At 47.5% G+C, this 27,772-nt stretch overlaps 1 protein-coding gene across 8 annotated transcripts in view; it reads left to right on the top strand.

Moving 5' to 3' along the window:
- MTMR3 (myotubularin related protein 3) overlaps positions 1-27,772 on the top strand; it is a 1,575,327-nt gene that overhangs the window by 311,310 nt on the left and 1,236,245 nt on the right. For all 8 annotated transcript variants that reach the window (XM_085633882.1, XM_085633880.1, XM_085633884.1 and 5 more), the window contains one exon: positions 8,837-8,906. In XM_085633882.1, the coding sequence (XP_085490008.1) occupies positions 8,904-8,906 (3 nt within the window). In that variant the 5' untranslated portion in view covers positions 8,837-8,903. The remainder of the gene's footprint in view (positions 1-8,836; positions 8,907-27,772) is intronic.

Genomic DNA, 27,772 nt, shown 5'->3' with positions numbered 1-27,772 from the left:
TTCTGCTCCCCCCGTTCCCCCTATCATCCCTGCACCACATATTAGGGGATATATCCAATCTGCCCTCTGGTAGTAGAAATCTCGCTAGATGAAAAAATAAATGGGTGGGGTAGCTCACTCTCGTGTAGGTCCATGCACCAACCCCAGGTATCACCCTCTGCCCCAGCTTGTGGACAGGAATCATCATCGGGGGTCCCCTCCTGTTGGGAATCCTCTTGTCCTCCTAGGCTATCCATGCGCCTCTTCAGGAAGGCCTGGCGCAGCCTCTGAAAGGCGTCTGAAGAGGCGGGACCCTGCGAAAACGTAGCCTAGGCTTTGCCCTTACCCTTCCATTTAGGAGGCTCCCTTACATTGGGAGGCAAGGTCCCAGACAAATCGCCTTCCAAGGAGGAGACCACTCCACGCCGAACCATAATCTCAATGATACGGCGGCTTAGGGGTTCAAGGGCCGACGACACTGCCCTTTCCAAGGATTCGTCAATGGCATCCACCAACCCCAAATGAATGGGGAGAAGAGACTGATCGTCCTCTTCAGGCTCGCAGGCATTGAATTCACTCGCCATTGATCAGATGTAGGGCAAAAGTGGCCAATGGAATCGGCAAAATAAAAAATGGCGGAGGGAGTAAAGAGGTATTGATATAGAATCAACCTCCTGTTCAACCTTTTTGCAAACAATAAGATTCTACCCTATAATCAGAGAGATATTTTTCGTTTTGTTAGTGGTTAGAAAAAGGTGTGTTAGTGATCCATAAAATGTCATGAAGAAGCACTAAGTGTTTTTAAAATACCCCTCACATACTAAGAATCCCTTAGTGTCATGCTTCATCATAGGGTTCTTCCCATCCCTCAGCGGGGCGTGCTACAACCTACGAATACGTGGGAGCACTTTTTTGTGACATAGGCTATGTGTAGTGGGGTGAGAGTGGTAGGCTCTGTGAAGAATATGTGATGAGTAATAAAATATTTCCTGGCTAGTGGAAAAAACAAATTTTATTCACTGTCGTTGCTGGAAATATTAAAAAATGGGGATACGTATGTTGTAATGAAATGCCCCATACTGGGTCAACATGTTTCATAAGCCGTCCCCACGGCTTACTCCTCGGGACCTAATATGATCCCTTCTGCACTCAAAATATATCTTACTTTTTTATATATATTGTATGCCTATTTTCAAAAGCTGACATGCAAAATGGCATGTCAGAAAAAGGGGGTTGGTCCCTTGTAGTCTCAAAACCAAATTGGTATCTGTAAGAATAGAAAAACATATAGTAAACACCACAATTGTTTGTTTTGTTAAACACATCACCATGATGTGGAACCACATATTTTGGCAAACTCGCGTGATATATTTTTCTGGTAGTTCAGGTGCACCGCATTTGTGCCTTAAAAACGGGTTTGTGCTACCCGATTAGTGATAACTCCTAGTTATTGGTAAAACACACATAAAAACATAGAATCACTATCGCAAACACATATTAGTTTCTTTTCGTAGGTGGCTCGAGGGGAGAGCAAAATAAGTTCACCTTTGTGAACTTGTGGTATGTCAGAGGAGCTTCTTTCAGGGAAAAGAAAAAGAAAGAAGAAAAAAACACAACCACTCATGCAATCGCGTAACTGAACCATATGTAATTGTCGTTTTTATGAACAGATTGAGCGGCATACTTTATCATACTTGTATAAAGAAATATGGATAAGCGTTTTTTAGGCATGCATAATGTACATATGCCAATAGGAGAGAGAGTGACTCCATGAGCTCGCTTTGGAGGAGAGGTGGCCTCGTAATATACACTGCAGGTAAAGTGAGAGGTCACATACTGTTAGTTTTTCCAATCGTACCGTTTTTGCAAAATGGAGGGGCTCGAAATGTTCAAAAAGCGAGTCTTGTTTAAAGACCTGCTCAAGTCTTACTCACATGATAGTGGCTATGTCTTTGCCTGTAAATACCTCAGTGCAGCTCCGCGGAACGATTTCTAGTACGTTCACACCGTGTTTTTATCTGGTCAATGATTGAAGAAGAACCCGCGAAACAGGTCTGGGAAAACAACTAGAAAGCTAAGAACTTAAAATGGCCGCCTTGTTTTGTGCTAATGGTATAGTAAAGGAAGGATCACTTCCTGTATGGACTCCAGGTTCATAGCTGCAACAGACTAGAGTGTAACTTTCCTCTACAATGGCTTCCTCTTATTGTGCACATCAGGGTTGGTAGAGAATTACTCTGCCTGTTCTCATGCTCGCTCTGTCTTGTTGTCATAGTAACTCATGATAATTTGCTCCTTGCGCGGGTTACAGCGTGTGCATGGAAAAAGGATCTTGTTACTTATGAGCTGTTTTCCTTGTAGTTCGTATACAAATGATTCCTAAAAACCATGTATAGTACGTTCATGTTGTAGCTCCATGCGTGGACTGCAGCATGTGCGTTGCAATGTTACTTGTGGATACTTGCATTCTCATTGACAAGACTGATGTCTTTATTTCGTATTTGGGGTAAAAACAGTTCCAAGAAATCTGAAATACATGTCTAGAATGTGCGCAAGGGATATTCATATACTTGCCAGTGCGGTGTTATTTCTACGTTCTTAAAACTATATACATGTTTGGTAAATTGAGAAACGAGGAACTGTTTCTCATTGAAACATAGGGAGAGTACAAATTGTCAGTGATCCTCGTGATGACTGTTTAAGGGACCGTGAATAGACCCAGTAAGGAGATGGTCACTGTGGTTTCTTTCTTAGCCTTATGATCCTAAGGTGATTCATAATTGGCTTCATGGGATTTCATCATTAAACCCACTAATGTTTGTCTTCAAGCAGAACACCCATCTCTGTTCCTTTTCGAAAAGGTACCTCTCGTGGGGAACTTGTTCGATCACTGTCCAAGAGATGTCTTCAGGTGTGTGTCCTTTTTCCAAGAAGTGAGATGCCATTTTTGTAGTGCTTTTCTTGCACTTGATGTTCCTTTAATGTTCTCCTATCCTGGTTATTACTGGGCGTGTGGTCATTTCCACATTTTCCATTTGGCAAGGACAGGTGATGAGATATACTACGTTGCTACTGTTGCAAATAGTACATTTTCTCTGTTTCCATTTCGTGCCGTTGAGGATAAAGATTTGTTTGCTCTTCTCGTGTGTACAATCATATCACAAATGCTTTGACCATGTCTATGGGAAAATATTGGTTTTGGAAGGTTCATGCCGCCACTGTTTAGGCTCCGCCAGTGTTTATTGACGATCTTGGTCAATACCTGATTAGAGTTGGTATTGTATGTTGTTATGCAGAATGGCTGTCTGTCATCCGGTATTGGTTGGGCAGGTTCCAACAGACTTTCCTTGCAGTTATTTCATGCCCGTTTGTAAGCTTGGTCTATCACTCTTTTCGAGTATTGTCTTATTTCGAGCTTCTTCTTAAGATCCTCTGACTGACTTTTGAAGTAGGTAATTTCTGTACAGTTGCGTCTAAGACGTAAAAATTGCCCATAGGGGAGATTGTCCCGTAGGTGTTTAAGGTGAAAACTTTGTTACAGCAATAGACCATTCTTAGATGTCGTTTTGAAATGTGTCGTGGTCACAAGTCTCCGATCCTTAGGTAATATATTTAGGTCCAGGAAGACCAGCTCTTCATTAGAAATCGTGCTGGTGAAATTCAAGAATTCATTCTGGTAGTTGAGCTAGGTGATGAACCGTTTGGCTGTCACTTCATCCCCATCCCAGATGATAGATCATCAATATACCGTTTCCAGGTGACCTAATCTGGTTTAGCCCAGGCTTGTTGACAAGGTCGCTAGGCTAGATGACTGAGCCAAGGCTTATCAGTTAGAGGCAATCGCTGGAAAGCTCAGCGGAAGAACCGCAATGCTGGAGCACAAAACCGGGATATAAGAAACTGCGGAGGCACGAGGAAACAGTCAGGAAACTGACACACGCACCTGCCGCCGGAGCTGAGGAATTCAAACAATGCAGAGGAGATACCCCTCCGCTCTTGGCTTGCGTGCGCGCGCGTCGCGCCCTCTATCGGGTGAGCCAAGCCAAATAGTGAGGAGCGGGCCTGCGACGCATCGAGGAAGAGACCCCGGGTTGGAAATGCATGTGACTCGCTTCTACGAGCAGGCACGAAGGAGGTAGCAGAAGAATGCGCATCGGAAAGAGACGGGCATAAAATGACCGAAACAGAGACCAGAGGACTCGGAAAACCCCCACAGGCCGTGCTTGAACACTGCAGCTGACAGAGAGGCATCGCAGGCCAAAAGGTTAACACAGCTCATATCAAGGGCACAATAACCAATGAAGCCACGCAATTGTATGAAAAAGAACACCCTCAATACACAGTTCCAAACAGAAACAACAGTATCCAGGAAAAGCACCTATCTGGCTGCTGAGCAGCAAAGAAAGAGGACATGCTGTTGCTTGATGCTGTTTATATTGGACTGTGTCTATGGTCATTTTTGTTGTGAAAAGACTCATGGGATTTGTAGTCTTTGTGTTACTGTTAAGGCTGCTGAGCAATAAAATGGAGAAAGTTAAGCATAATACGAGCCTCCGGTTCTGACATAGAATAAGAGAAAGTATTTACCCACTTATTTTGCTCGTCTCTGCTTGTGCCAAATCCTTGCTCTGGGCCTCCCACTGTGTTAACGTCTCACACAAATTCAAGCTCCGATGCTATGCGCCTAGGAAGGACCTAGAGTGCTGCAGGATCGAAGGTCTCGCTTGACAACATGACATTCAGCAGGTTAGTGAAAAACTTTAAATCACGTCTGTAAAGGTAACACGTGGCACAAATGAGGCTGTATTGTACTCTGATGTAAGTAAACAGTATCAGTCAACCTCCTTCTATCAAATATAAATAAAAGGATACACATGTGCCGCATTGGCCACATTTACATTTGAAGTAAACCACATGGTCTGCGAGGGAACCTAAAGCCAGTGTAATCTCTGTGCCGACCTATGAACCTGTTATTCCAATTATTAACACCTCACTGGGAACTTGCAACTTTGAGGCAGTCCTGCAAAAGGCAGGGCATTGGGCCTCTAAAGGCGGCCTTTGAAAAACAGGCATTGGTAATGCATCGGTTTTGTGTAACAAAAGTAAACAAATAGAAAAAAAAATGGCGGCCTGACTTTTCTTTTCTGTTTATTTTTACTTTTGTTACAATGGCAGCAGCACCCGCGCTTTAGCTTTAAGCATTGTAGGCTAAAGCGTGGGTGCTGCAATTGCTTTAAAAGTAAAGAATTAGAAAACTGTTTTCTATTTCCTTTCCTTTGAAGCAATTGTGGTACCCGCGCTTAATATGTTAAAAGCTAAAGCGCGTGTGCCGCAATTGTAACAAAAGTTAATAAATCTAAAAAAAAAATGCGGCAGCGTTCGGCCGCAAATAACAAAAGAAAGGCATGCCTGGCATTACCTCAGCTGAGTCGTGCTGCGCTGGTTACATAAAAAAGCGCTGTGAGAGAGCGAGAGAGACATTTGACAAAATAGTGTTGAGAGGATGTAATTAAACCTTACCCAGTAACAACACAATTAACGGGGGTGTCCTTATGGGAGGTTGCAAGAAGAGAAAAGGCGGTACTAAGGAAGGACTACTAACACTATTGATGAAGGAAAAGCCACCATTTACAAAGGACAGTGGCAGGAGCCTATAAAAACAAGCATTGAAAATGCAATATATCTCGCCTTTGATTAAGTTAAAGCCATTTGCTTTGCAAATCGTATTGTATAGCAAAGCAAATGGCTTTAACTTAATGAAAGGCAAGACCTATTGCATTTTTAATACTTGTTTTAGTTTTTATAAAGAGTGACTCGACCCGAAGGTATTGGAGCGCTTTACATGAGCCCCATTTACATTAAATAAGGACACATTCACTTTTTAGAGGCAGGGAGAGATTACTTGATTTGCACAGAATCGCAGGATGTTGATCCATCGCCGGGATTTAAACAGGGTTTCACAGTTCCAAAGTTGGAAGCTCTGCCGTAATGCCACCACTATAGCAGTTTTTGTTGCCAATTTCTTTAAGGTCAGTGCGTAAAAGATGATAATAATATTGACCCCACCCAGGGATCCCAAATTATGGGTCACTGAGAGATGTGTTCCCATCACAAGCAGAGCGTCTCCCTTTGCCTGGGCCCAGCACTGCACTAGAGGCATCACACAGAAGAGAGGCGGAAACACAGAGCCAGTGGTGAGTGATGACTGGCACGGAGGGCTTCCCTTCAGAGGAGGAGGTGGAGAGACGGCAGGTCAGTCCTGCCCCCTCCTGCAGCCGATACTAAGAGACTGTTTCCCTTTCACGGACTTCCCAAAGCTGGAAAAAGTCCCCACTGGCCAAACAACCGGAGAAGGGTGCGGGGGGGGTTAGTAGCTGTCTGCAGTGGAGTCACAGGATGGGTATGAGAGTTTGAATCAATCAGGAAAAAAAAGTGAAATTGAGTGAAGAGTTATTGGCAGGTGCAGCCCTCCGTAGAACCATGTCCGGAAATGGTATCTCGGCCACCTGGTGAGTTTGGGCGAGTATAACACACACACACGCACACTCTCGCACACTCTCGCACACTCATAGGGTTGGGCACGTGCCAATCTGATGGAGATTGTATTAAAGTGTGGGTGAATCGTGTCTCACCATATGTAGCTAGCTGCATTGGTGTATTTATTTCCTAAAAATCTGCAACCTGAAGGTTTTTGAAACACATCCACGTGTGACGTGCCTTGTTTAATAAAATCAGGGCTAACAACAGTGCGGCAAACAAACAAAAGCACCGATGCTGTCAGTAAATGCCGCGCCATAGTGCTTTCTTACTTTATTACTAAGGGGTGGGCATTGGGACTGGAGTCAACAGGAAGGGAAGGCGCGGGGGCACCAAGGATGTAGGGTGTGGGGGAAGAATCACTGAAGCAGCTAGCATACTCTTGTTTATTGCAAGTGAGGAGGTGGGAGACAACAAGGAGTAAGGGGGTGGGGTAAGCAGGAGGGGGCACAGACAAGAGGTAGGTGCTCAGGGTAAGCTGACTACAATGGAGAGAGGGAGGGGCTGGGGCAGGTAGATGGGCAGCAGCTGGTAGGAGCATTGCTTTAAATGTGTATGCATCTATATATGCAAATAAATATACAAAGCCCGATTTAAACATTTGAAGCAACCAAATAGAAATAATGTAAAGTCCATGGCACTGTGTAGCCATCGGAGAAGACATTCCCTTGGCGTGCATCAATCTTATTTGTATTGTAATTGCATTGATCTAGCGCCTACTACCCCGACAAGACTTTGAAAGCACTTGCAAATAGACTGCTAAGGCTGTCCCTGGCCGAGGGGGGCATCTCTCTCTCTCGATGATGCCAAGAAGGTCCTCCAGGCGGTTGTAGTCGTTGGAGGTGCCCCCTCGACCGGTCTGCAGGGGCTGGTAGTGTGTGGGCTACCGCCGGGGCTAGCAGCTGGGCTCCGGTGTTCCCGGCTGCTGGCAGGACTTCCGGGGTGGTACAAACCCTCAGCTCCCTGCCCCCTTCCTTCTGCTGGGCGCGGGGAGGGTCAGAAAATGCATTACACTCGGAAATACCACGCATGTGCATCACACAGGAGAGGCCCCGCCAGGGGACCGACGTCCCCATTGAATGTTAACTAACACTCCAGCAGTGAGACGGTTACGATTAAAATGGAGTGGGATTTGTGTTGTTAATGAAAGCGGCGCAGTTTTGAAAGCTAAAGCGCAGCCCCCGGGGGCAGGACCGGGATGAGAGGCTGCAAGTCGCCGGCGCCAATGGCAAGTTTGTGTTCATTGATTTCGGCAGCTGTGCATTAGAAAAGAAATGCGCGGCTGCCGTTCTCGAACCTGAAGGTGCCTCGCACACCAGAAGTGACAATGAGAAAAGAGCGGACTTTACCCGCAGAGAAATGAAAAGCGCATCAGCCATTCTTGAAGATAAACGTGGTAATACGAAAAACAAGCGCGTCCGATTGTTATTGCAGCACATTACACGAATGGGGAAAAAAGTGCCTAGCAAATAATTAAAGGAGTGTGTGTACTGCCGCCAGTAAAAGATCCAGTCCCGGTGAGCGGGGCCAAAAGTGGACAGGGCGGCAAAAAGGAGGGACTAAAAAGCCTCCTTAACAATAGAATACCAGCGTTTAGCCTAAGCTATGACGCGAGCCAATGGGAAGAGGGGGCGGGGGCTTCCAGTCCCCCTCCTCAACCATATTGATTTCAGAAAGCTCTTGAATGCCGAGAGCAGCGCATGCGCACTGCTATCGCCAGCCGAGACCTAAAAATATGGGTGGGAAGTAGGCGGAGCTTCATGCCCATATCCTCAATACAGCATGTCTCGAAGACCGCGCAAGTGCTGCCTAGGCGAGACCTAAAAATCTGTTGTGACTGCTTTATAGGACATTACTTTTTCAGGATCACCACAGAAGCATAAGCAAAAGGGCAAAGGGAGATTTAGGAAAAAACTGAAAAAGCGTATCTCTTTTTCTACTTTGCAGTACCCGCGATTTCCCTTTAGCTGGCCCTTTGTAAGATGACGTTGATATGTTGACATCTGGAAGTGAGACCAGAGCATGCACTACGGTTTTGAAGAGAAATTTTCAGACTTCTCTCTGAGGAGATTGAATACCTAAAGTCAGTCTGATACTGAAAAAATAAGGACCATCAGAGTTTTGTTGCAGTTGCTGCATGTTTCTGCACAAGTTTCTTAACTTTGTCTCATTTTCTTTTTCTGCTTTGCTATATATTTAATGGTGATTATGATATTGTAGTGGTGTAACTCTTTTACTATCAAATATGTAAAGTGAAAGTAGCACTAGGCACTTTTTTTCTTTTTTTTTTTTTTTACTTTTCAAATTCTTTGTTTTGCAGAGAAAGGAGCTGGAAACATCTGTGAACTTGGAAGTGAATAAAGAATTCTTCCCAACTGGGGTCTGCCATGGTAAGCAGTCCATGGAAAGAAATGTAAATTACAATTTTGCTTTGCTGTATCGCTGAATAAAGGAGGTTAGCTGGTTTTTATTAAGCACTTAAAATTTTTGTAATCTAGCGCCACAGTGATATTGGGTTGAAATGCATCCTTGTTAACCATTTGTTAAATATAAGTGCACTAACATCCATCACACATCAATAAGGATTGCTGTCCTAACTGAACTGTGAGGGGCAAATGTTGATGTAAACAGATCTTTATGTACTGTTTGACATTTAATACCATTACATTTATGTTGTGTTGTGGGATTCTGGTGAAATTGCAGCTCATATCTCCTTAGCTGTTCCTTTTTGTTGTTGCATGGACTGTTGCTGTGTCTGTGTAATGTGCACTTATGCATTTCCTGCACTGCCTCCGGACAACTCCTCATGTGGCCAGAGAACATGGAAATATGATGAGGTGATTTTCCCAAAACTCCTAAATGAGATGAGGTGGATAAATTGGGATAAGAACTGAGGTGTTTCCACCGTCTATTAAATCAATGAAAATCTATATCCTCCAAATGGATGCGTAAAATTAGTAGGATATAAGACGGTGATTTAGCACATTTTGCTTAGGGATATTGTGCAATTTCAGATTGGAGGAGGACGGATTACGAGACGGAAGTAGCAACGATTGTCATAGACGAGAGGCTTTAAAGTATGAGGGAAAATGGCCAGAGTAGTGTTAAAAAGAAGTGGATTGGAGCGGCCCACTTGAGGACCTAATCTTACGGTTTGGAATTATGATTTAAAATGTTATTAGTGTTTGTAGCAGGTTGAGAGTAATGCAAAAACAACAATTGATGAACAGAATTCAGAACAATGTCATACATTCACCCCAGTACAGAGATCTGGGCCTAAATCCATCGTTTTTTTGCTCACCATGCCATTCCAGTTTGAACCCAGCCATATGCAAATCAGTCTTGACCCCGTGCCTCATGGGAACAGTCTAGTCCGAATTGCCAAGCCAGGTCCTCCCTGGACTGGAAACAAGCATCCTAGGACCGGTTTTGGGGTTTCACCCCTCTTCAGCCAGGATAGCTTGATTCCAATGGCATGGAGAGCACGGGACTCACGTCTGAGCATACCCGTCCCACTCTGGGTGACAAATGCAACAAGCATTTACAATGCAATGGTCTCGGCAATATTATAGGTAGAGCTATTGGTATTGCTCATTATTTTTTTAATCATTTTTGTATCCCTAAATAAATGGCATTGTCATTTCTATTGCCATTAACTTTTTTTTTGCATATGTGATACCTATTGCATTAGCAGAGAGAGAGTGAGGTATTGAAATAGAGAGTGAGGTAGTGAGAGAGAGTGAGGTAGATAGAGAGTGAGGTAGATAGAGAGTGAGGTAGATAGAGAGTGAGGTAGTGAGATAGAGAGTGAGGTAGTGAAAGAGTGAGGTAGTGAGGGAGAGGGATGTTGTGAGGTAGTGATATATAAGCATAGAGTGATGTTGTGATGTAGTGAGATAGAGAGAGAGGTAGTGAAAGAGAGAGTGAAAGTGAGTTAGTGAGATAGAAAGAGTGAGGTAGTGAGATAGAGTGATTGAGGTAGTGAGTGAGAGAGAGTGAAGTTGTGATGTTTTGAGAGAGAGAAGTTGTGAGATAGTGAGGTAGTGAGATAGAGTGGAGTAGTGAGGTAGAGAGAGTTATGTAGTGAGAGAGTGAGGTAGTGAAACAGTGATGTAGTGAGGGAGAGGGATGTTGTGAGGTAGTCTCTTGTGCATGTTGTGTTTTAATCCTGGCTTAGTTTGTAGTTGCGAGTGACCTGTAGTTGCAATGTTACAGTATGAATGATATTATAAATGCCTTCCTTCTCACATTGCATCATTCGGACATGTTGGGGCAGTGATGCAGCACCGCTCCACATTTTCTTACAATCCTAATTGCAGGTGTATTCTCCTATGTAAGGCCAGATTAAGTCAAGTATGTGAAACGCACGCAGGAACAACATCGCTGACATGCGTGATCTTAACCGGTTTTACAGCCATTGTTCAGAAACTGATTAGTGTTTTTCCTGTAAAGCTCAGAACGTGAATATAGCGCCTAATCAGGACCTGTTTCAAGGTCGGTTTTAATTACGGAAAAGTCTGAGACCTGGAGGAACCCGGCCTACTTAAAGCCCCGAGGGCAGGTTTTTTAAAAGCAATGGACACGAAACGAGAGACGCAGGTTAAACTGTTGGCGGTCGATGAGAGATGCGAGGGCGGAGCCCAGTTTCTTATCTTGGCGACATCTTGTCATTTAGGACTTTGCTTCACTGTGTCCGCCTCCGTTTCTAACTCGCCAAGAGGGGGGTGTGGGGGGGGGGGGGGGGGTAATAGATACGGAAGGTGACAGTCAACGTTTAATGGACAGAAGCAAGGAGACCTGCCAGGCACTTTTATACAAATATATATACACCTACACTTTAGATTATTGGTTTACGTCTTTTTACAACAACATATGTGTATATTCACTTGTTAGACGCCGATTAAAGGGGACACCCCTCAAATGGATTTAAAGATAATTTACTTTCATTCAGGAACTAGCATTTTATGAAGTGAAATCGGATCGGTACCTACGGAGAATGCGTTATTTATGTTTGATTATTTAGATATGAGCTGTGCAGATAAAGCTGAAAGGAATACACAGATACCAGGGTAGGGTCGCTTTTAATTGTATCACAGTGTAGCCCGGCGCCACTTTCCTGCGCAGTTCTCCAAGCACTCACTGTACACTGGTCGTGGCGCCCCTCTACCGTGAACACCAGTGCGAACCACATCCGTTCTAGAAAAGGAGGGACTGCTTCTGGGAGGAAGGGCGCAGGCTCTCCCTCCCGTTAGAGGAGTAGTGAATAGTCTCTTTATACTCATAAAGAATGTAGTTTTCTTATTCTCCGCCCTCTGTGTTCATAATTTCTAAAATAAGAACAAGAGTTGTAGTTGAAAGCATCAAACAAAGGAAAATAAATTACTTTCAGGGTATCGCCTTTTCCTGCTTCTGTAAGGGGCCCCACCTACAGAGAGAGTCTAACAAGGGGGAAAGGCGTCCAAGGCACGGTGCGGATCCCTGCTCATCGAAGGGCAGCGCCGCCAACTATACTCACAACAGCACGAAGATCCTCACGGCCAGAGGACAGCAAAACAATGGCAGATGGAAGCTCCGAAACTTTTTCGGATTCGGGGGCGTGTTCCTGCTGTTCTAAAAGGGCGTGGCTAAAAAGTGGAAAGAACAGCAAGGAACACGCCCCCGAATCTGAAAAAGACGGAGCCTATTTGGAGGGACGGCTCTCTCCTCTAATGGCGGGCCTCCGTTTAGGAAGCCAGCCAATGGAGGAGAGGCAAAAAGAGAGGCGGGCTAAGGAGCCACTCTAGGAAACATTAAATCTCGACTTCCGGTTCTGCCTTCGGCAGACCGGTAGTCCTCGACCTAAAAACAACAGTTGATGGACAGAATGCAGAACAATGTCATACATTCACCCCAGTACAGAGATCTGGGCCTAAATCCATCGTTTTTTTGCTCACCATGCCATTCCAGTTTGAACCCAGCCATATGCAAATCAGTCTTGACCCTCTGCCTCATGGGAACAGTCCAGCCCGAACTGCCAAGCCTGGTCCTCCCTGGCCTGGAAACAAGCATCCTAGGACCGGTTTCGGGGTTTGACCCCTCTTCAGCCAGGATAGCTTGATTCCAATGGCATGGAGAGCACGGGACTCGCGTCCGAGCATACCCGTCCCACTCGGGGTGACAAATGCAAAAACAACAATTGATGGACAGAATGCAGAACAATGTCATACATTCACCCCAGTACAGAGATCTGGGCCTAAATCCATAGTTTTGTTGCTCACCATGCCGTTCCAGTTTGAACCCAGCCATATGCAAATCAGTCTTGACCCTGTGCCTCATGGGAACAGTCCAGCCCGAACTGCCAAGCCAGGTCCTCCCTGGACTGGAAACAAGCATCCTAGGACCTAGGGTTTCACCCCTCTTCAGCCAGGATAGCTTGATTCCAATGGCATGGAGAGCACGGGACTCACGTCTGAGCATACCCTTCCCACTCGGGGTGACAAATGCCAGAAACCGGTCCTAGGATGCTTGATTCTGGTCCAGGGAAGACATGGCTTGGCAGTTCGGGCTGGACTGTTCCCATGAGGCACAGGGTCAGACTGATTTGCATATGGCCATGTCTGAACTGGGGTGGCAGAGTGGGCTAAAGAACGGTGATGGATTAAACCCAGATCTCTTGACTGGGGGTGAGTGCTTGCAATGTTCAACACTCCGTCCATCATTTCCTTTGGTTTTTGCAGGTTGAGAGTAAGACATTTCATTAGGACTGTGGGTGTGTGAAAGATGTCAGTAATCATTAGAGTTCCTTGAAGCGAGCTCAAAGATGTTAAGTCCCTGGCTGACTCCATGGATGCCCGTGTTCAGTTGGGGAGTTAAGGTTCTTGGCCAGGATTAATGCCTTTGTGTTTTTGTTGTTGGATTTAATTTTGCGTTTATATATTACGTATTGTAGTGTACAATAAACTGGCATGCAAAAAATACGTAAATGGGTTGAAAACACAGGTTAAATGTGTTTAACAGCTATAATGCAAAGAAAAAAAAAATCAAGATTTGAAATTCTCCAATAAAGAATTATTTTATACCGTGGAAACAAATGGTGCTGTCATTCACAGTTGGTGATGTATCTGCTACTCGTTCACTTATCCATTTAGGGAAATTGCTGCAAAGATGTTTTTGCAAGCCCCAGCTTCTATGAATAGATTGGGTTTCTAAATTAAGACCTCCACTTCATTTGTGTGGAACAAGTGAGTTATTTTTATGCCTCAGTTGAAAATTAATTGGTTTAATCCATCATGATCAACAGACTTGCATATAGGTGTCATAAAAAGATTAACCAAAGCTTTGAACACGACTGAAATAGTTTGAACAAACTCTTACATGGATAGGAACATGTGCTGTGGAAATGGGTGGTGACACTACCATTCTATAGTCACAGGTGAATTCCTAACCTGATTTGTAGATCTGATAGACTTCGAGCTGCAGAATCCTTATCTTAGAATTATTTCCAGGTGTAAGACTGGATCTGGAAACTTTTTTGTGACCAAAATCTCCCTGTGCGCCGATATGTAGCGTCATTTGGCTCCGCATGGCGGCGGTCGTGCTTGAAATGATGTGTGCAGTGCCTATATAGATGCCACCCCAGCATGTTGGCATCAGTTCTTTTCTTTCCACGCCAGTCAGCGCAGACCCGGTGAAGAGCAACCACTTAGTCATTTTTTTTACTAAACTTTTTTTTTTTAACTTTGGTCAAATCTTTGAGGTTTTTCCTCCTGGAGTGGCAGGGATGTCATCAAGGAGGTGGGTTTCAAACTCTTCCGTGCCTGTCACTGATCGATTTCAGACCTTGTATGCTTTTGGTGCCTGAAGCAGGACTACGACCCGAAGGCCTGCACCAATGCCACGCCAGGAACCCGGAGGCCTTGAGGGAGCGATCCTGCAACCTCCTGGTGGCTCAACATCTACGCCGTGACTTTTGAGGTCCTGGTCGAGAGGAAGGTCCCTGGCGCAGCCATGGAGTCCGCGATCCTCGTCTCACTTGAAGTTGTCGCGTCACATGGGTAAGTCACACTACCACAAGAAGAAGTCGAAGAGATCTTCGACTTCTCCACATCCATTGGCCGACAAGGGAGCATCCACATTCGAGGCCTGGCTCCGCTTTGGCTTCTCCAAGTTTCTGGGAGCTGCAAGGATCCCTGTCCACCTAAAAAAGTTCTATGTAGCCATGCACCTCATATTTGAGCGGCTCATTTCCTCTGGTGCGCCTTCAGGCCCGAGGATTCAGAATGGGACCCTTCTTGTTCCACACCAGCGGCTCTGGACTGGGTGCAAGTCTGGCTCCTAGGATCCATTCTTGGATCTGGACTGATTGTTGCCGGTTGTGCCAGTTCAACCTTCCCCGGTCCTGATGTCAACACTTCCGGCGCAACCATCACCATTCTAATATTTGACTCCGATGTGGACTCAGAGTGGCGTCGTTCGACTGGAGTCAAGCGTTCAGGCTGGAGTCTGAGCACTATTTTTATTGGTTAGGACTCTGGGAGGAATGGGAGGAGTCACTGGACCCTAAGTAATACCAGCCTTATGACACCTTGGACTGGTGTGAGGATCTGGTTGAAGCCAATGAACTGGACACTTCTCCAGATACTGGCATGCTTTCTCTCCCTACCGTGGCTACGGAGGAGTGAGCGTCCTTCGCAGTGGTGGTGAGGAGGGTGGCCGAGGTCCTGGACCTCAGCTTGCCCTTGGTGCCAGTCAAAACAAATGTCTTGACAGAAGTGCTTCATCCGGGAATGTCCCCATCAGAACAGTGTCTCCCTTTCATTGAGTCACTTACTGATGTTCGACTTGGTCCAAGCCCAGCCCCCCACTAACCCCCACTCTAGGGTACCCAAACTAACTCACACAACACCCCACCCCGAGAGCTTGGTGGTCCAAGCCTCCAACAACCATGTAAATCCTGGCACATACCCAAGTGCAGCACCAGATCGGGATTTCAAGGGACTGGATACCTAAGGGAAGAAGATGTTTTCTTCCACCACTTTGGCACTACAATCCGTGTACACAGTGTTCCTTTTGAGCTGCTATTACCACGCTCTGTGGGATACAGTTGTGCAGGTGCTGCTAACTGTCCCGGAGGAGGCCTGGACCGTATTTTCCCAGGCTGTTGCCGACAGCTAGGTTCACAATAAGACCCAATTCTGCGACAGTCCAACCCACAACAAGTGAGAGACATTAGACCTCATTATAGCAAAAACCAGCATCGTCTCACAAGACTCCATTATCCCCTGTGATTGGTTGACCATTACAGCATTCTCTTCTCAATCATCATGGAGGGGACTCCGATAAGATGCCAACCAACAAAAAAACAAAACCATGGAAAAGGGATATCCAAAATACCAACCGTATCGACCTAGCAAACCAATGCAGCACTGATCTGATCCCCCAGACAGGCATGACAGATGTTCATGACCTCAGTCTTTTACAATTCCATTTTTCTTGATATGCTTGACTCAACTGTCCCTCTCCAACAAAAAAATGTTTCCACCAAAATCTCCAAACCTTGGTTCAAAGAGACTGAACTCTGACCGGCACAATCTAAGATTAGCCGAACAAATTTGGAGATCGAGACCCTCCGTACCTAACCTAAATCACCTTGGAGCACTAAGGAATACATACAACAGGAGAATCCTAAAGGTCAAGGCAGACTTTTTAAGAACCCAGCTGAACCATGCCATCAACCGCCCCAAAAAACTATTTGAAATAGTCAAACAACAATCGCTCAACACACCAAACTCTACGGAACTCAGAGTGTCAGCTACCCCTAGCTGCGAGGAGCTTGCCAATTTTTTCATTGAAAAAACTAAAAGCATTGAATGCGACATACAATCTATGTATGGATGCCCCTTCTGAAACTACCGACCATGAATCTACATTTTACTCGCAGATCAAGTATCAGGTTAGTACACCAACGGGAACCCCAATGAACAATGCCTCTTGACACACCTTCGCGCCCTACTCTGAAAACGACATCTATATCACCCTTCTTGCGATTATCCCCTCCTATTACTTCACTGATCCTCTACCTCCTTCCCTATTCAAAACGATAAAAAATTCACTTCTCGCCTTGTAGACAAATTTTGTAAACGCCTCCCTCAGGCAAGGCACCATACCTGAATGCCTCAAAGTAAGGCAGGTAACACCCATACTAAAGAAAGTCAACTCCCTCTCCTCTGATCTCAACAACTACCGTCCTATATCCAACATCCCCACTCTGGCGAAACTACTAGAAAAATGAGTGCAAACTCAATTATGCAACCACATCGAGAATTTCAATCTCTTGGACCAACACCAATCCGGATTCCGGCAGGGTCACAGCACCAAATCAGCTCTCACCTATATGATGGACGATATACTAAAAATGCTAGACCAGAATGAATCATGCCTCTTTTTACTTCTTGACTTAACCTCCGCCTTCGACACGGTTAAGCATGACAACCTTCTGTCCCTTCTGGAACGAAGGATGGGCCTATCTGGTACCGTGTTACAATGGTTTACCTCCTTCCTTAACAACAGAACCCAACAAATCAAGATGAAGCAATCACTCTCCTAACCTTCCTTGGTCACTCTAGGGGTTCCACAGGGTTCAGCACTTAAACCCATTCTTTTCAATCTACTCATGGAACCGCTAGCAAATGCACTGAACGCTGCAAACATTCTATGTCACCTGTATGCAGACGGCACACAACTCTATATGAAAATCTCTTCCCCCATAAGACGTCATCTTCTTCAACGTATGTAATGTTAAGCATTCTGACAACCTCTAGGGTCATGTTTGCACTATATAAAACATTATTTAAAAAAATGAATAATAATAAGATTTGAACCAGACACAACCGACTCACTAGGTAGAGCTGTTTCATAGACAGTGGCTATATGACACCATGCCTGGTTGAATGAAGACTGTCTTTTTTGGGGATGTCCAAGCATCGCTTATGGTCGTGCCCTTTGATGGCTCCCATCTTTTAGGAGACCGGGCATATTAGGTGCTGGAGCTCTTTAAGGACAGCAAGGCCACGGCCAGGTCCGTGAACCTTTCCTTGGCCCTTCGCCACCCCCAGTCAGCCTTTTGTGGCCACGGAAGGGGTTTCCAGTCTGGTCTACATGCCCCCCCCTGCCATCTCGCACACTTTTTAGCCTCTGCATACCCAAGGATGTGCTACCCACAGACCCTGTGTCGGGCAGCAAGTGGTCGGGTCAGTACGCCCCCTGCCATTTTTCCATCATGGGAACCCAGTAGGCGGCATGATTCACCATCACCTGTCCCACTGGCGGTCCATAACATCGGACAGTTGGGTTTTGCAGATCGTCTGAAGCGGCTACTCCCTCCCCTTTGTTACTACCCCTCCTCATGCCATCAACTTGCGACATGCTCAACGTATCTCTTCTACGCCAGGAAGTGACGACTCTCTTGGCCAAGGGAGCTGTAGAGATGATGCTGATGCCAGAAGTGGATCGTGGTTGTTATTCCCACTAATATTGTGTTATACCCAAATAGGACGGAGGCCATTGTCCTATTGTAGACCTGCGCCCATTCAATTTCTTCCTCAAGATTAAAATGCTTATGCTAGCTCATGTCCTGAGATAATGTTAAAAATTACTTGTAGAGTGCACGTACACCGGGTGGTTTCATGGCGCTGTGAAAGGCTCTGTCCGTTACCTATGGAGATGTCAGTTGTAGGCTTGTGCAAATAGCCATATTTTAAGGGTCCTTCTAAACTTCAGAAGGTCAGTGCAAGATCGGATCTCCAAAGGGAAGGGGTTTCACAGTCTGGGGGCGAGGGTTGCAGATCTGCGGCCTCCCTGACGTTTCCGTTTGAACGCGGGGGTGGAAAGGAGCGAAAGGTGAGCAGAGCGCAGGTTGCGAGAGGGGGTGTGCCTGAGTATCAGGTTGTTTATAAATTTGGGATTTTGACCGTGCAGAGATTTGAAGATCAGGCAGCCTGTTTTGAAAACACAACGTTGAGGGATGTGGAGCCAGTGCAATTTCCTTAGTAGAGGGTTGCTGGTTGCCATCTGGGTTGTCGAAAGATCAGTCTGGCTGCGTGATTCTGGGCCATCTGCAACCGTTTGAGCAGATAGATTGGCATACCCAGGTACACAGAGTTGGCATAGTCCAGGTATGACAGGATGGTAGCTATCACAACCTGGATCAAGGCTTCCTGCGTGAGTAAGCGATGAATCTTCCTGATCTTTCGCAGTTGGAAGAAGCATTTAGAGATGACCGAGCCAACCTGAGTTTTCAGTGAGAGATCACTGTTTAGGGTGACTCCTAGTGTTTTAGCCGAGGGGGAGGGAGTGGGCGGAGATCCTAGTTCTGATGGCCAGTAGTGTGGGCCCCAGAACTTATGACTGTCCCCAGTGAGGACTAGCTCCGTCTTGCCAGGATTTAACTTAAAGTGGTTGTGGTCCATCCAGTGTTGAATGTGCAGCATGGTGGCCTGAAATTCGGTGACTGAGCTGTGCGAGTTGTCAACCGTGAAGATTAATTGCAGGTCATCCCTGTAACTGAAGACAGTCACCTTCCTGTCTTTGAGGGACTGCATCAGGGGGAGAATGTAAAGATTGAAAAGGTGAGGGGAGAGAGCGGAGCCTTGTGGAACACCACACATAGTTTTACTTTGAAGGGCCGTGAAATGGCCTTGGCGGGCGGCCTTGGACCGGTCCTCAAGGAAGGAAGTGAGCCAGCTAGCGGCCGCACCTTGAATGCCAGCGTGCCTGACACGGTCTACCAAAATAGTGTGGTCGACCGTGTCAAGGGCCGCGGAGAGATCCAGTAATACCAGTGCCTGGGGGGAGCTTTTGTCAGCGTTGTCACAGAGTGTATCTAGGACAACAAATATTACAGTTTCAGTGGAGTGAGCCGGCCGAAACCTCGCCTGGTGAGGGTCGAGGTATTTTGATTCTTCCAAGAAGTTGGACAGGCATCTAGCTACAAGGGCCTCTAGTACTTTCGGCAGTAAAGGGAACAGGGAGATGGGACGGTAGTTAGTCAGAAGCGTGGGGTCAGCTCCAGGTTTTTTAGGTGAGGAACCACGATGGCTTGAAAGCCATTGGGACTTGGCCGGAAGAGAGGGACTCGTTCAGGAGGGCGAGGGCTGGGTCTGGAAAAACTGAGAGGCAGTCTTTAAGTATGTGAGGTGGGCCTCAGTCCGAGGGAGCTCCTGATTTGACTTTCGCTAGGAGGTCCTGAAAGCTCTCGGTACTGATGGTTGGGAAGCAGGTGAGCATGCAGTTGTTGCTGTGCATGACGGAAGAAGTCATTTTGGGGGAGTGTTTAGGAATGCTGGCTTTGATGGTGTTGATTTTTTCAATAAAATAGTCATTTAGTGAGTCGCACAGTGCTTGGGAGGGTGTAGCCTTAGGAAGGATTCTGTCTGGGTTGGACAGCTCATTCATAATAGCAAATGTTTCTTTGGAGCTTTTGTTGGAGTTAAGGATACGTGCGGAGAAGTTGGCAGCTTTGATTGAGAGGATGGCCTTCATATATTCTTTCCGCGCTGTGGTATACAGAAGTTTCTTGTCAGGGGAGTACTTCTGTCGCCACTGCTTCTCTAGTTGGCGCAAGGCCAGTTTCTGACATTTAAGCTCGGTAGAGAACCATCTCTGGGCGTCGGCATGGCGGGCCAGATTAACTTTTTTGAGGGGTGTGTGCTTGTTGCTGGCCTCGAGTAGCCAGTCAGAGAGATTTGCTTAAGTTGCGTTGATGTCGAGACCAGGTGGTGGGGCTGTGCTGGCCAGGGTGTCAAGGAAATCTTTTTTATTTATGGCGTTCCATTTCCTAGCAAAGTCGCCTTCGACCGTGCGGGTTTTACCAATGGTGGGGAGTATCAACGTAAATTTTAATAAATGGTGGTCAGACCATATGCAAGGGTCAATTATGGGGGTAGATGTTGTCAGGCCGTTCTTCCAGACCTGTATGCCCTCGACCCGGGAGATTGGATGGTAGCATGAGACTTGCAGGGCACATACTTTTATATCCCCCGTCCTGTCTGCCCATAGTAGTTATCTGCGGTTCACGGTGGGTGACAAGCATTTTCAGTACTCCATTCTTCCCTTCGGTCTCACCAGCGCCTCTCGAGTGTTAACCAAGGTGATGGTGGTGGTTGTAGCTGATCTGTGAGGATCAGGAGTGCCAGTCTTCCCATATCTTGCTGACTGGCTGTTGAACACGGGCTCGCCCTAGTCTGCCCTCTCCCACCTTCAGACTATGGTGGACCTCCTGCACTGGCTGGGGTTCACCAGCAACATGCCAAAGTCTCACCCGACTCCCTCTCAGACGCTCCTTCGGAGCTGTTCTGGACACAGTGCAGTTTCGAGATTATTCTTCCGAATGGCGAGCCCAGGATGTTTAGGCTATGATACCAATGTTAAGCCTATCCTGGATTTCGGTGAGACTGACTCTGAAGCTGCTGGGCCACATGGCCTCCTACATCGTGCTTTTCACACATGCCCGCTAGCATGTGCATGCTGTGCAGTGGGACCTGAAGTTCCAGTGGGCGCAGCATCAGGGGAATCTCTCCAACATGGTCCAGATCTCAGAGGGAACTGCAGAAGACTGCATTGTTGACTTACGAACCGCGATTGGTTCATTTGCCGATCCTCTCCCTTCCCAACCAGATCTGACAGCAGTGACAGATGCGTTACTCCTGGGATTGGGCGGCCATCTGGGAGAGGGGGAGGGCGGTGTGAGGTTGGTGACCCTTTGGTAGGGAACTGTGTCTCTGGACCTGGCTGGAACATAAGGGCATTTCTTTAGTGGTTCAACATCTGGCGGGATCTCTAAATGCCAGTGTGCACAAACTGAGTTGGAGATGCCAAGCGGATCATGGATGGCATCTCCATCTGGAGGTGGTGCAAGGTTTCTTTCAGCAGTGGGGGGATCCTTTGTTAGATGTGTTCACCACCACTGAGAACATGCAATATATGAAAGAGACTATTTGTTATAGATTCCTTACCTTAGAATTACCCCCAGGCCTCCGACAGGATCCGTAAACATTTTTTCGGAGCAGTACCCCTGCGCTTCGTTAGGTGACGCAAGTTGACTTTGCGTTCGTCGTCGGCGTCGTGATTGCTGGGATGAAATCACGGTATCTACTTGGACGCCGCCATCGCGCGCTGTCAGTTCTTTCTTTTTCCGCGCCAGCCAGCGCAGTTCCATAGAGAGCTGTTCCTCTAGTCACTTTTTGACTATTTTTTTACTTTTGTAGACTTCTTTTCGAGTTGTTCGACTCCTGGTGCAGGTAGGGATGTCCCGTCCTCGGAACGGATTCAAGGCTTGTGACTCCTGTGGATAGGATGATTGCCCGACGCCACCGCCCGGCCCCGAGCGACTCCATTTTCCTCTTCCAACACCCTACCCCTGAGAGCTTGGTGGTCCAAGACTCTACTTCTAAGAGCGCTTTCCCTACTGATCCCCCAGATAGGGAATCCAAGAGGCTGGATCATCTTGGGAAGAAGAGGTTTTCTTCCGCCAGCTTGGGACTGTGAACACTGCATGTCTTTTGGGCAGTTATTCCCACTCTGTGTGAGATACAGTGTCCGGAGGAGGCCCGGGCCTTTCTCCCGTGCAGTTGCTGAGGGCAGACATGCAGTGAAGTTCGCCATTAGGTGTGGGCTGGACACTGCCGACTCACTAGGCCGGACGATTTCAACATCCGTAGCCCTGCGACGCCACGCCTGGCTGAGGTCCACTGGCTTTTCGGGCGATGTCTTTTGGACATGCCCTTTTGATGGTCATCGCTTGTTTGGTGACAAAGCAGACAATGCACTCGAGCGCTTTAAGGATTCTAGGGCTACGGCCAGATCCTTTGGCCTCGCTACCACCTCTCATCTCATCCTGTCTACTTTTCGCCCCTTTCTTGGTTACGGAAGGGGTGCCTCGCCATGTTCTGCCCAGAGCTACAGGCCTGCGCACGTCCCACGTCGGGGACGACGTGGAACCTAGCGTCGTGGGTCAGTGGGCCAGCGGGCAGGCAAGTTCACCAGCGCACCCTCTGCAGCAGCCTCCAAACCCTCCTAGTCTGTCCTTTCAGAACCACCAGTTGACAATGGGCGGCAGGATCTGCCATCATCTCCCTCACTGGCAAACCATCACATCGGACAGGTGGGTTTTGCAGATTGTCAGAACGGGCTACTCCCTTCCCTTCAAGACTACCCCCTCCATCCATGCCAACACAATTCCATCGCATGTCGGAGGATCACTTGGCCCTTCTCCATCAGGAAGGTACGGCTCTCTTGGCCAAGGGGGCTATCGAGTGAGTGCCCCAGAAGTAGGTCTTGACTGTTATTCTCACTACTTTCTGGGGCTCAAGAAGGACAAAGGCCTGCGTCCTATCTTGGATCTCAAGAACGTCAGCTGTTTCCTCCAGAAGGAGAAGTTCAAAATGTTGACGTTGGCTCAGGTCCTGTCTGCCCACGACCCAGGAGACTGGATGGTAGCGTTGGACTTGCAGGACGCTTATTTTCACATCCCCGTCCTGCCGGCCCACAGGTGTTACCTACAGTTCATGGTAGGCCACAAGCACTTTCAGTTTACTGTGCCCTCCTTTCGCCTTACCAGTGCCCCTCGGGTGTTCACGAAAGTGATGGCGGTGTTTGCAGCTTAGCTGCGCAGATCAGGGGTTCCAGTCTTCCCCTATCTCGGCGACTGGCTGTTGGAGGCGGGCTCGCCCCAGGTTGTCGTTGCCCACCTCCAGACTATGGGAGACCTCCTGCACTCGCTGGGGTTCACTATCAATGTGCCAAAGTCACACCTGATTCACTCTCAGAAGGTCTTTTTCATAGGAGTGGTTCTAGAGACCACAGTTTCAGCATATCCTCCCGAGTAGCAAGTCCGGGATATTTGGGCTATTATACCGATGTTTCAGCCCCTATCCCGGGTTTCGGTCAGAATGACCCTGAGGCTGCTGGGCCTCATTGCCTCCTGCATCCTGCTGGTGTATCATGCCAGGTGGCATATGCGGGCTCTGCAGTGGGACCTGAAGTTCCAGTGGGCACAGCATCAGTGGAATCTTTCTGATTGCGTCCAGATCTTTGAGGGCACTGCTCACCAACTGCAGTTGTGGCAGACGAACCAGCATTGGTCCAGGGCAGATCCCTCTCCCTTCCCCAGCCAGAGTTCCCAGTGGTGAAAGATGCATCACTTCTAGGGTGGGGCAGCCATATGGGAGAGGCGAATATCAGAGGCCTCTGGTCTCCACTGGAGTCCGGTCTCCACATCAACCTTCTGCAGCTAGGGGCATTTTGTCTTGCATTGAAGGCCTTTCGTCTTGCACCTCTGTCCGGGGAAGAGTAGTGCAAGTGTTCACGGACAACTCCACCGCCATGTGGTACTGCAAGAAACAGGGCGTGGTGGGGTCGTGGACCCTATGTCAAGAGACTCTCCGTCGCTGGACATGGCTGGAATATCAGGGCATAACTCTGGTGGTTCAACAGGTGGCAGGTTCCCTGAACGCCTGGGCGGACGATCTCAGCCGCAGGTGCATGATGGATCACAAATGGCGTCTTCACTCGGAGGTGGTGCAAGGTCTCTTTCAGCAGTGGGGACAGCCTTGGTTAGATCTATATGTCACCGAAGAGAACTCACAATGTCAGCATTTCTGCGCGTTGGAATTTCCAAGGCGGCGCTCGCTCGGCCATGCTTTTTGTCACGAGTCGAGTTGCAGTCTTCTATACGCCTTTCTGCCTATACCACTTTTGCCCAGAGTGCTGAAGAAGATTAAGCACGACCAGGCCCAAGTCATCCTTGTGGCTCCAGATTGGGCACAAAGAGTCTGGTATCCCGAGCTCTTACTTATGGCCATCAATCCTCCGATCACACTGCCTCTTCGGGAGTATCTTCTGCAGCAGCAGGGGACGGTCCTCCACCCGAACCTGTCCAGCCTCCACCTCCGTGCGCGGAGATTGAGCAGCAACAGTTGACCGCTTTCGACTTTCTTCCCAAAGTCTGTAATGTTATCTTGGCATCCAGGCGTCCCTCCACTAAGACTGTATACGCCTGTCGATGGAACAAATTTGTGGCATGGTGCACAGCAAAGGGTGTGGATCCCCTTTCTGCTCCTGTTTGAGTTTCATTTGTTGCTCCTTTCTTTGGCCCAGCAGGGCTCTGCTCTGGGCACCCTTAAGGGCGATCTATCAGCTATTTCAGCCTTTCTTCGGCTTCCTGATCAGCCTTTTCTTTTCAAGTTCCCTATTGAAAATAGATTCCTTAAGGGCATTACTCATCGTTTTCCTCGTATTCCTTTCATAATGCCCCAGTGGGACTTCAATCTGGTTTTAACTTACCTTATGTGTGCTCCATTCGAGCCGCTACATAATTGTCCTCTGACTCTTAACTTTAAAAACTGCTTTTCTGTTTGCCATCACCTCTGCTTGCAGGGTGAGTGAGCTTCAGGCTCTGTCTTCTAAACCTCCTTTCCTTGCCCTTCTTCCGGACAAGGTTGTCCTTTGAACTTGTCCTTCTTTCCTCCCCAAAGTGGTTGCCTCTTTCCACATTGGCCAGACCATCACTTTGCCCACCTTCTTTCTGCCCCTGCTTCCTTCAAAGGAGGAGGAGAGGCTCCACTGTCTGGATCCAAAACGTGCGCTCGCACAAAACAATTCCGGGTGGATGACCAGCTCTTTCTTGGTTATGTCGGCGACAAGAAAGGTAGGGCCGTGCAAAAATGGACCATCCCTCTGTGGGTCATTCTTTGCATCAAAATTTGTTATTCCTTGGCAAAGAAGCAACCTCCAGTAGGAGTGCATGCCCATTCCACCAGGGCGACGGCCGCCAGGACTGCTTTGGGGCGTGGAGTCCCCTTCAGTGACATCTGCCAGGTAGCCTCGTGGGCGAGCATGCACACGTTCGCGAAACACTACTGCCTGGACAGCCAAGTCCGGAGAGAGAGTTTTTTTGGCCGTTCAGTTCTCCAGGACTTTATGGTGTGAACTTAGTTCGCATACCCTCCACCGGGGTTGCTATTGCTGGGGTATCTATTATCTATTCTAAGGTAAGGAATGTATAACTAATAGTCTCTTTCAGATGAACAAGTTACTTACCTTTGGTAACGATATATCTGTAAGAGACATATATTAGTTATAGATTCCTTACCGCCCCACCCATCCTCCCTGTTCTGCAAACTGACTTCTAGAGTTAGGGGCACCCTTTCAGGACCCTAGTTTTGTGCACCAGTGGTCAGTGTCTTGCATGGCTCTTCGCTTCTGGTGTGGAATGTTGTGCAAAGAACTGACGTCAGCGTGCGAGGGTGATGTCCAAGTAGATCACGCGAGGTAATCCCGGCAAATCAGGACGCCGACGACAAACGCGGAGTCGACTGACACCACCTACAGACCCGCAGGGGAACTGCTAGGAAAAAAATTCTCTGGAGCCAGTCTGACGCCTGGGGGTAATTCTAAGGTAAGTAATCTAAAACTAATATGTCTCCTACAGATATATCGGTACCGGAGGTAAGTAACTTTGTTCGTCCAGAGTTCTCTACGCTGGAGTTTCCAAGGCGGCTCTCACTCGAAGAAAATTTTTGTCTCAAGCTCAGGCCTCCTATTCTCCTTTCCGACAATACCTCTCTTCCCAGAGTTCTAAAGAAGGTCAGGAACGACCGGGCCCAAGTCATCTTTGTGGCTCCGGACTGGGCACAGCGAGTTTGGTATTCCTAGCTGTTGAGCATGGCCATCAATCCTCCGATCAGGCTGCCCTTTTGGGAGGATCTTCTGTTGCAGCGGCAGGGGAGGGTCACCCAGTCCAAAGTGTAAACTCTTCGCCTACTTGCGTGGAGACTGAGCAGCGACAGTTGACAGCTTTAGACTTTTCTCCCGAAGTCTGCAGCATTTACTTGGCAGCCAAACAACTTTCCACCAAGATGGTATACACCTACCGTTGGGGAAAATTGTGGTATGGTATTCAAAAAGACAGATCAATTGCCTTTTTGCCCCTCTTTCTCGGGTTCGCCTTTTCATCCTTTCTCTTGCCCAGCAGGGCTCTGGCCTGGGCACTCTAAAGGGCTATCTCTCTGCTATTTCTGCTTTTTTGCTGCGGTTGCCTGACCAGCTATCCCCCTTTCATTATGCCCCAGTGGGACCTCCATTTCGTCCTCACTTTTCTTATGTGTGTTCCTTTTGAGCCTTTGCGCAGTTGTCCACTCGGGCTCCTTACCATCAAAACAGCGTTTCTCATGGCTATAACATCTGCCCAGAGAGTCAGTGAGCTTCAGGCTTTATCATCGAAGCCTCCCTACTTCAACATCTACCAAGGACAAACTGGTGGTTCATACGAGAGCTTCCTTTCTACCAAAAGTGGTCACTCCCTTTCACATAGGCCAACCCATCACTCTGCCTACTTTTACATTTTGCTGCATCCCTCCAAGGAAGAGGAGCGTCCTATCCAGCTGGATCCAAAAAGAGTATTGTCGTTCTACCTTGACCACACATGAGTTCCGGATGGACGACCAACTCTTCATGTGGTATGTCAAAGTGAAGAAAGGGCGTACTGTGGAGAAGCGAACCTACTCCGGATGGATTGTGCTCTTTATCAAGATCTTCTACGGATTTACTTTGAAGCAACCCCCTGAGGGTTTGCGTGCTCTCTCCACCAGAGCGAAAGCTGTGGCCACTGCGTTAGCACACGGATTTCCAGTCCTGGACATCTGTCAAGCAGTGTGGGCCTCCTTGCACACGTTCGCAATGCATTACTGCCTGGACAGTCAGATCTGTTGAGATGGCCATTTTGCTTGTTCGGTCCTGCAGGACTTCCTCGTATGAAATTGGTCCACTGACCCACCTCTGGGGATGCTATTGCTTGGCTATCTATTGGATGGTAAAGAATCTGTGGCCATTAATCTCTCTCAGATGAACAAGTTACTTACCTTTTTATAACTCCTTATCTAGTAGAGACTCTGTCTACCTGCAGATTCGTTACTGATCAACTCATTCTTCCCTCCTCGCTCTGCTACCTGATTTCTAGGAAGAGTGCTGTTGGCCTTTCAGGGCTGTAGTTTTCCACACCAGTGCAGTGTCCTTCGTGGCTCCGCACTCCTGGCGTGAAAAGTTGTTAAAAGAAACCAACGTCTGTGTGCTAGGGTGGCTCCTATTTAGACAATGAGCACATCCCTTCTTGTGGACGACGCCACCTACCGGCGCGAAGGGGTACTGCTAGCAAAAGAATTCCAAATCCAGTGCGACGCCTGCGGATAATTCAATGGTAGGGTATCTGTGAGTAGATCATCTG

This window comes from Triturus cristatus, chromosome 11 (genome assembly GCF_964204655.1).
Source record: "Triturus cristatus chromosome 11, aTriCri1.1, whole genome shotgun sequence".
NCBI classification, from domain to species: Eukaryota; Metazoa; Chordata; class Amphibia; order Caudata; family Salamandridae; genus Triturus; species Triturus cristatus.
The sequence above is the reverse complement of the archived record's forward strand: the minus strand, read 5'-3'. Positions and strand labels throughout refer to the sequence as shown.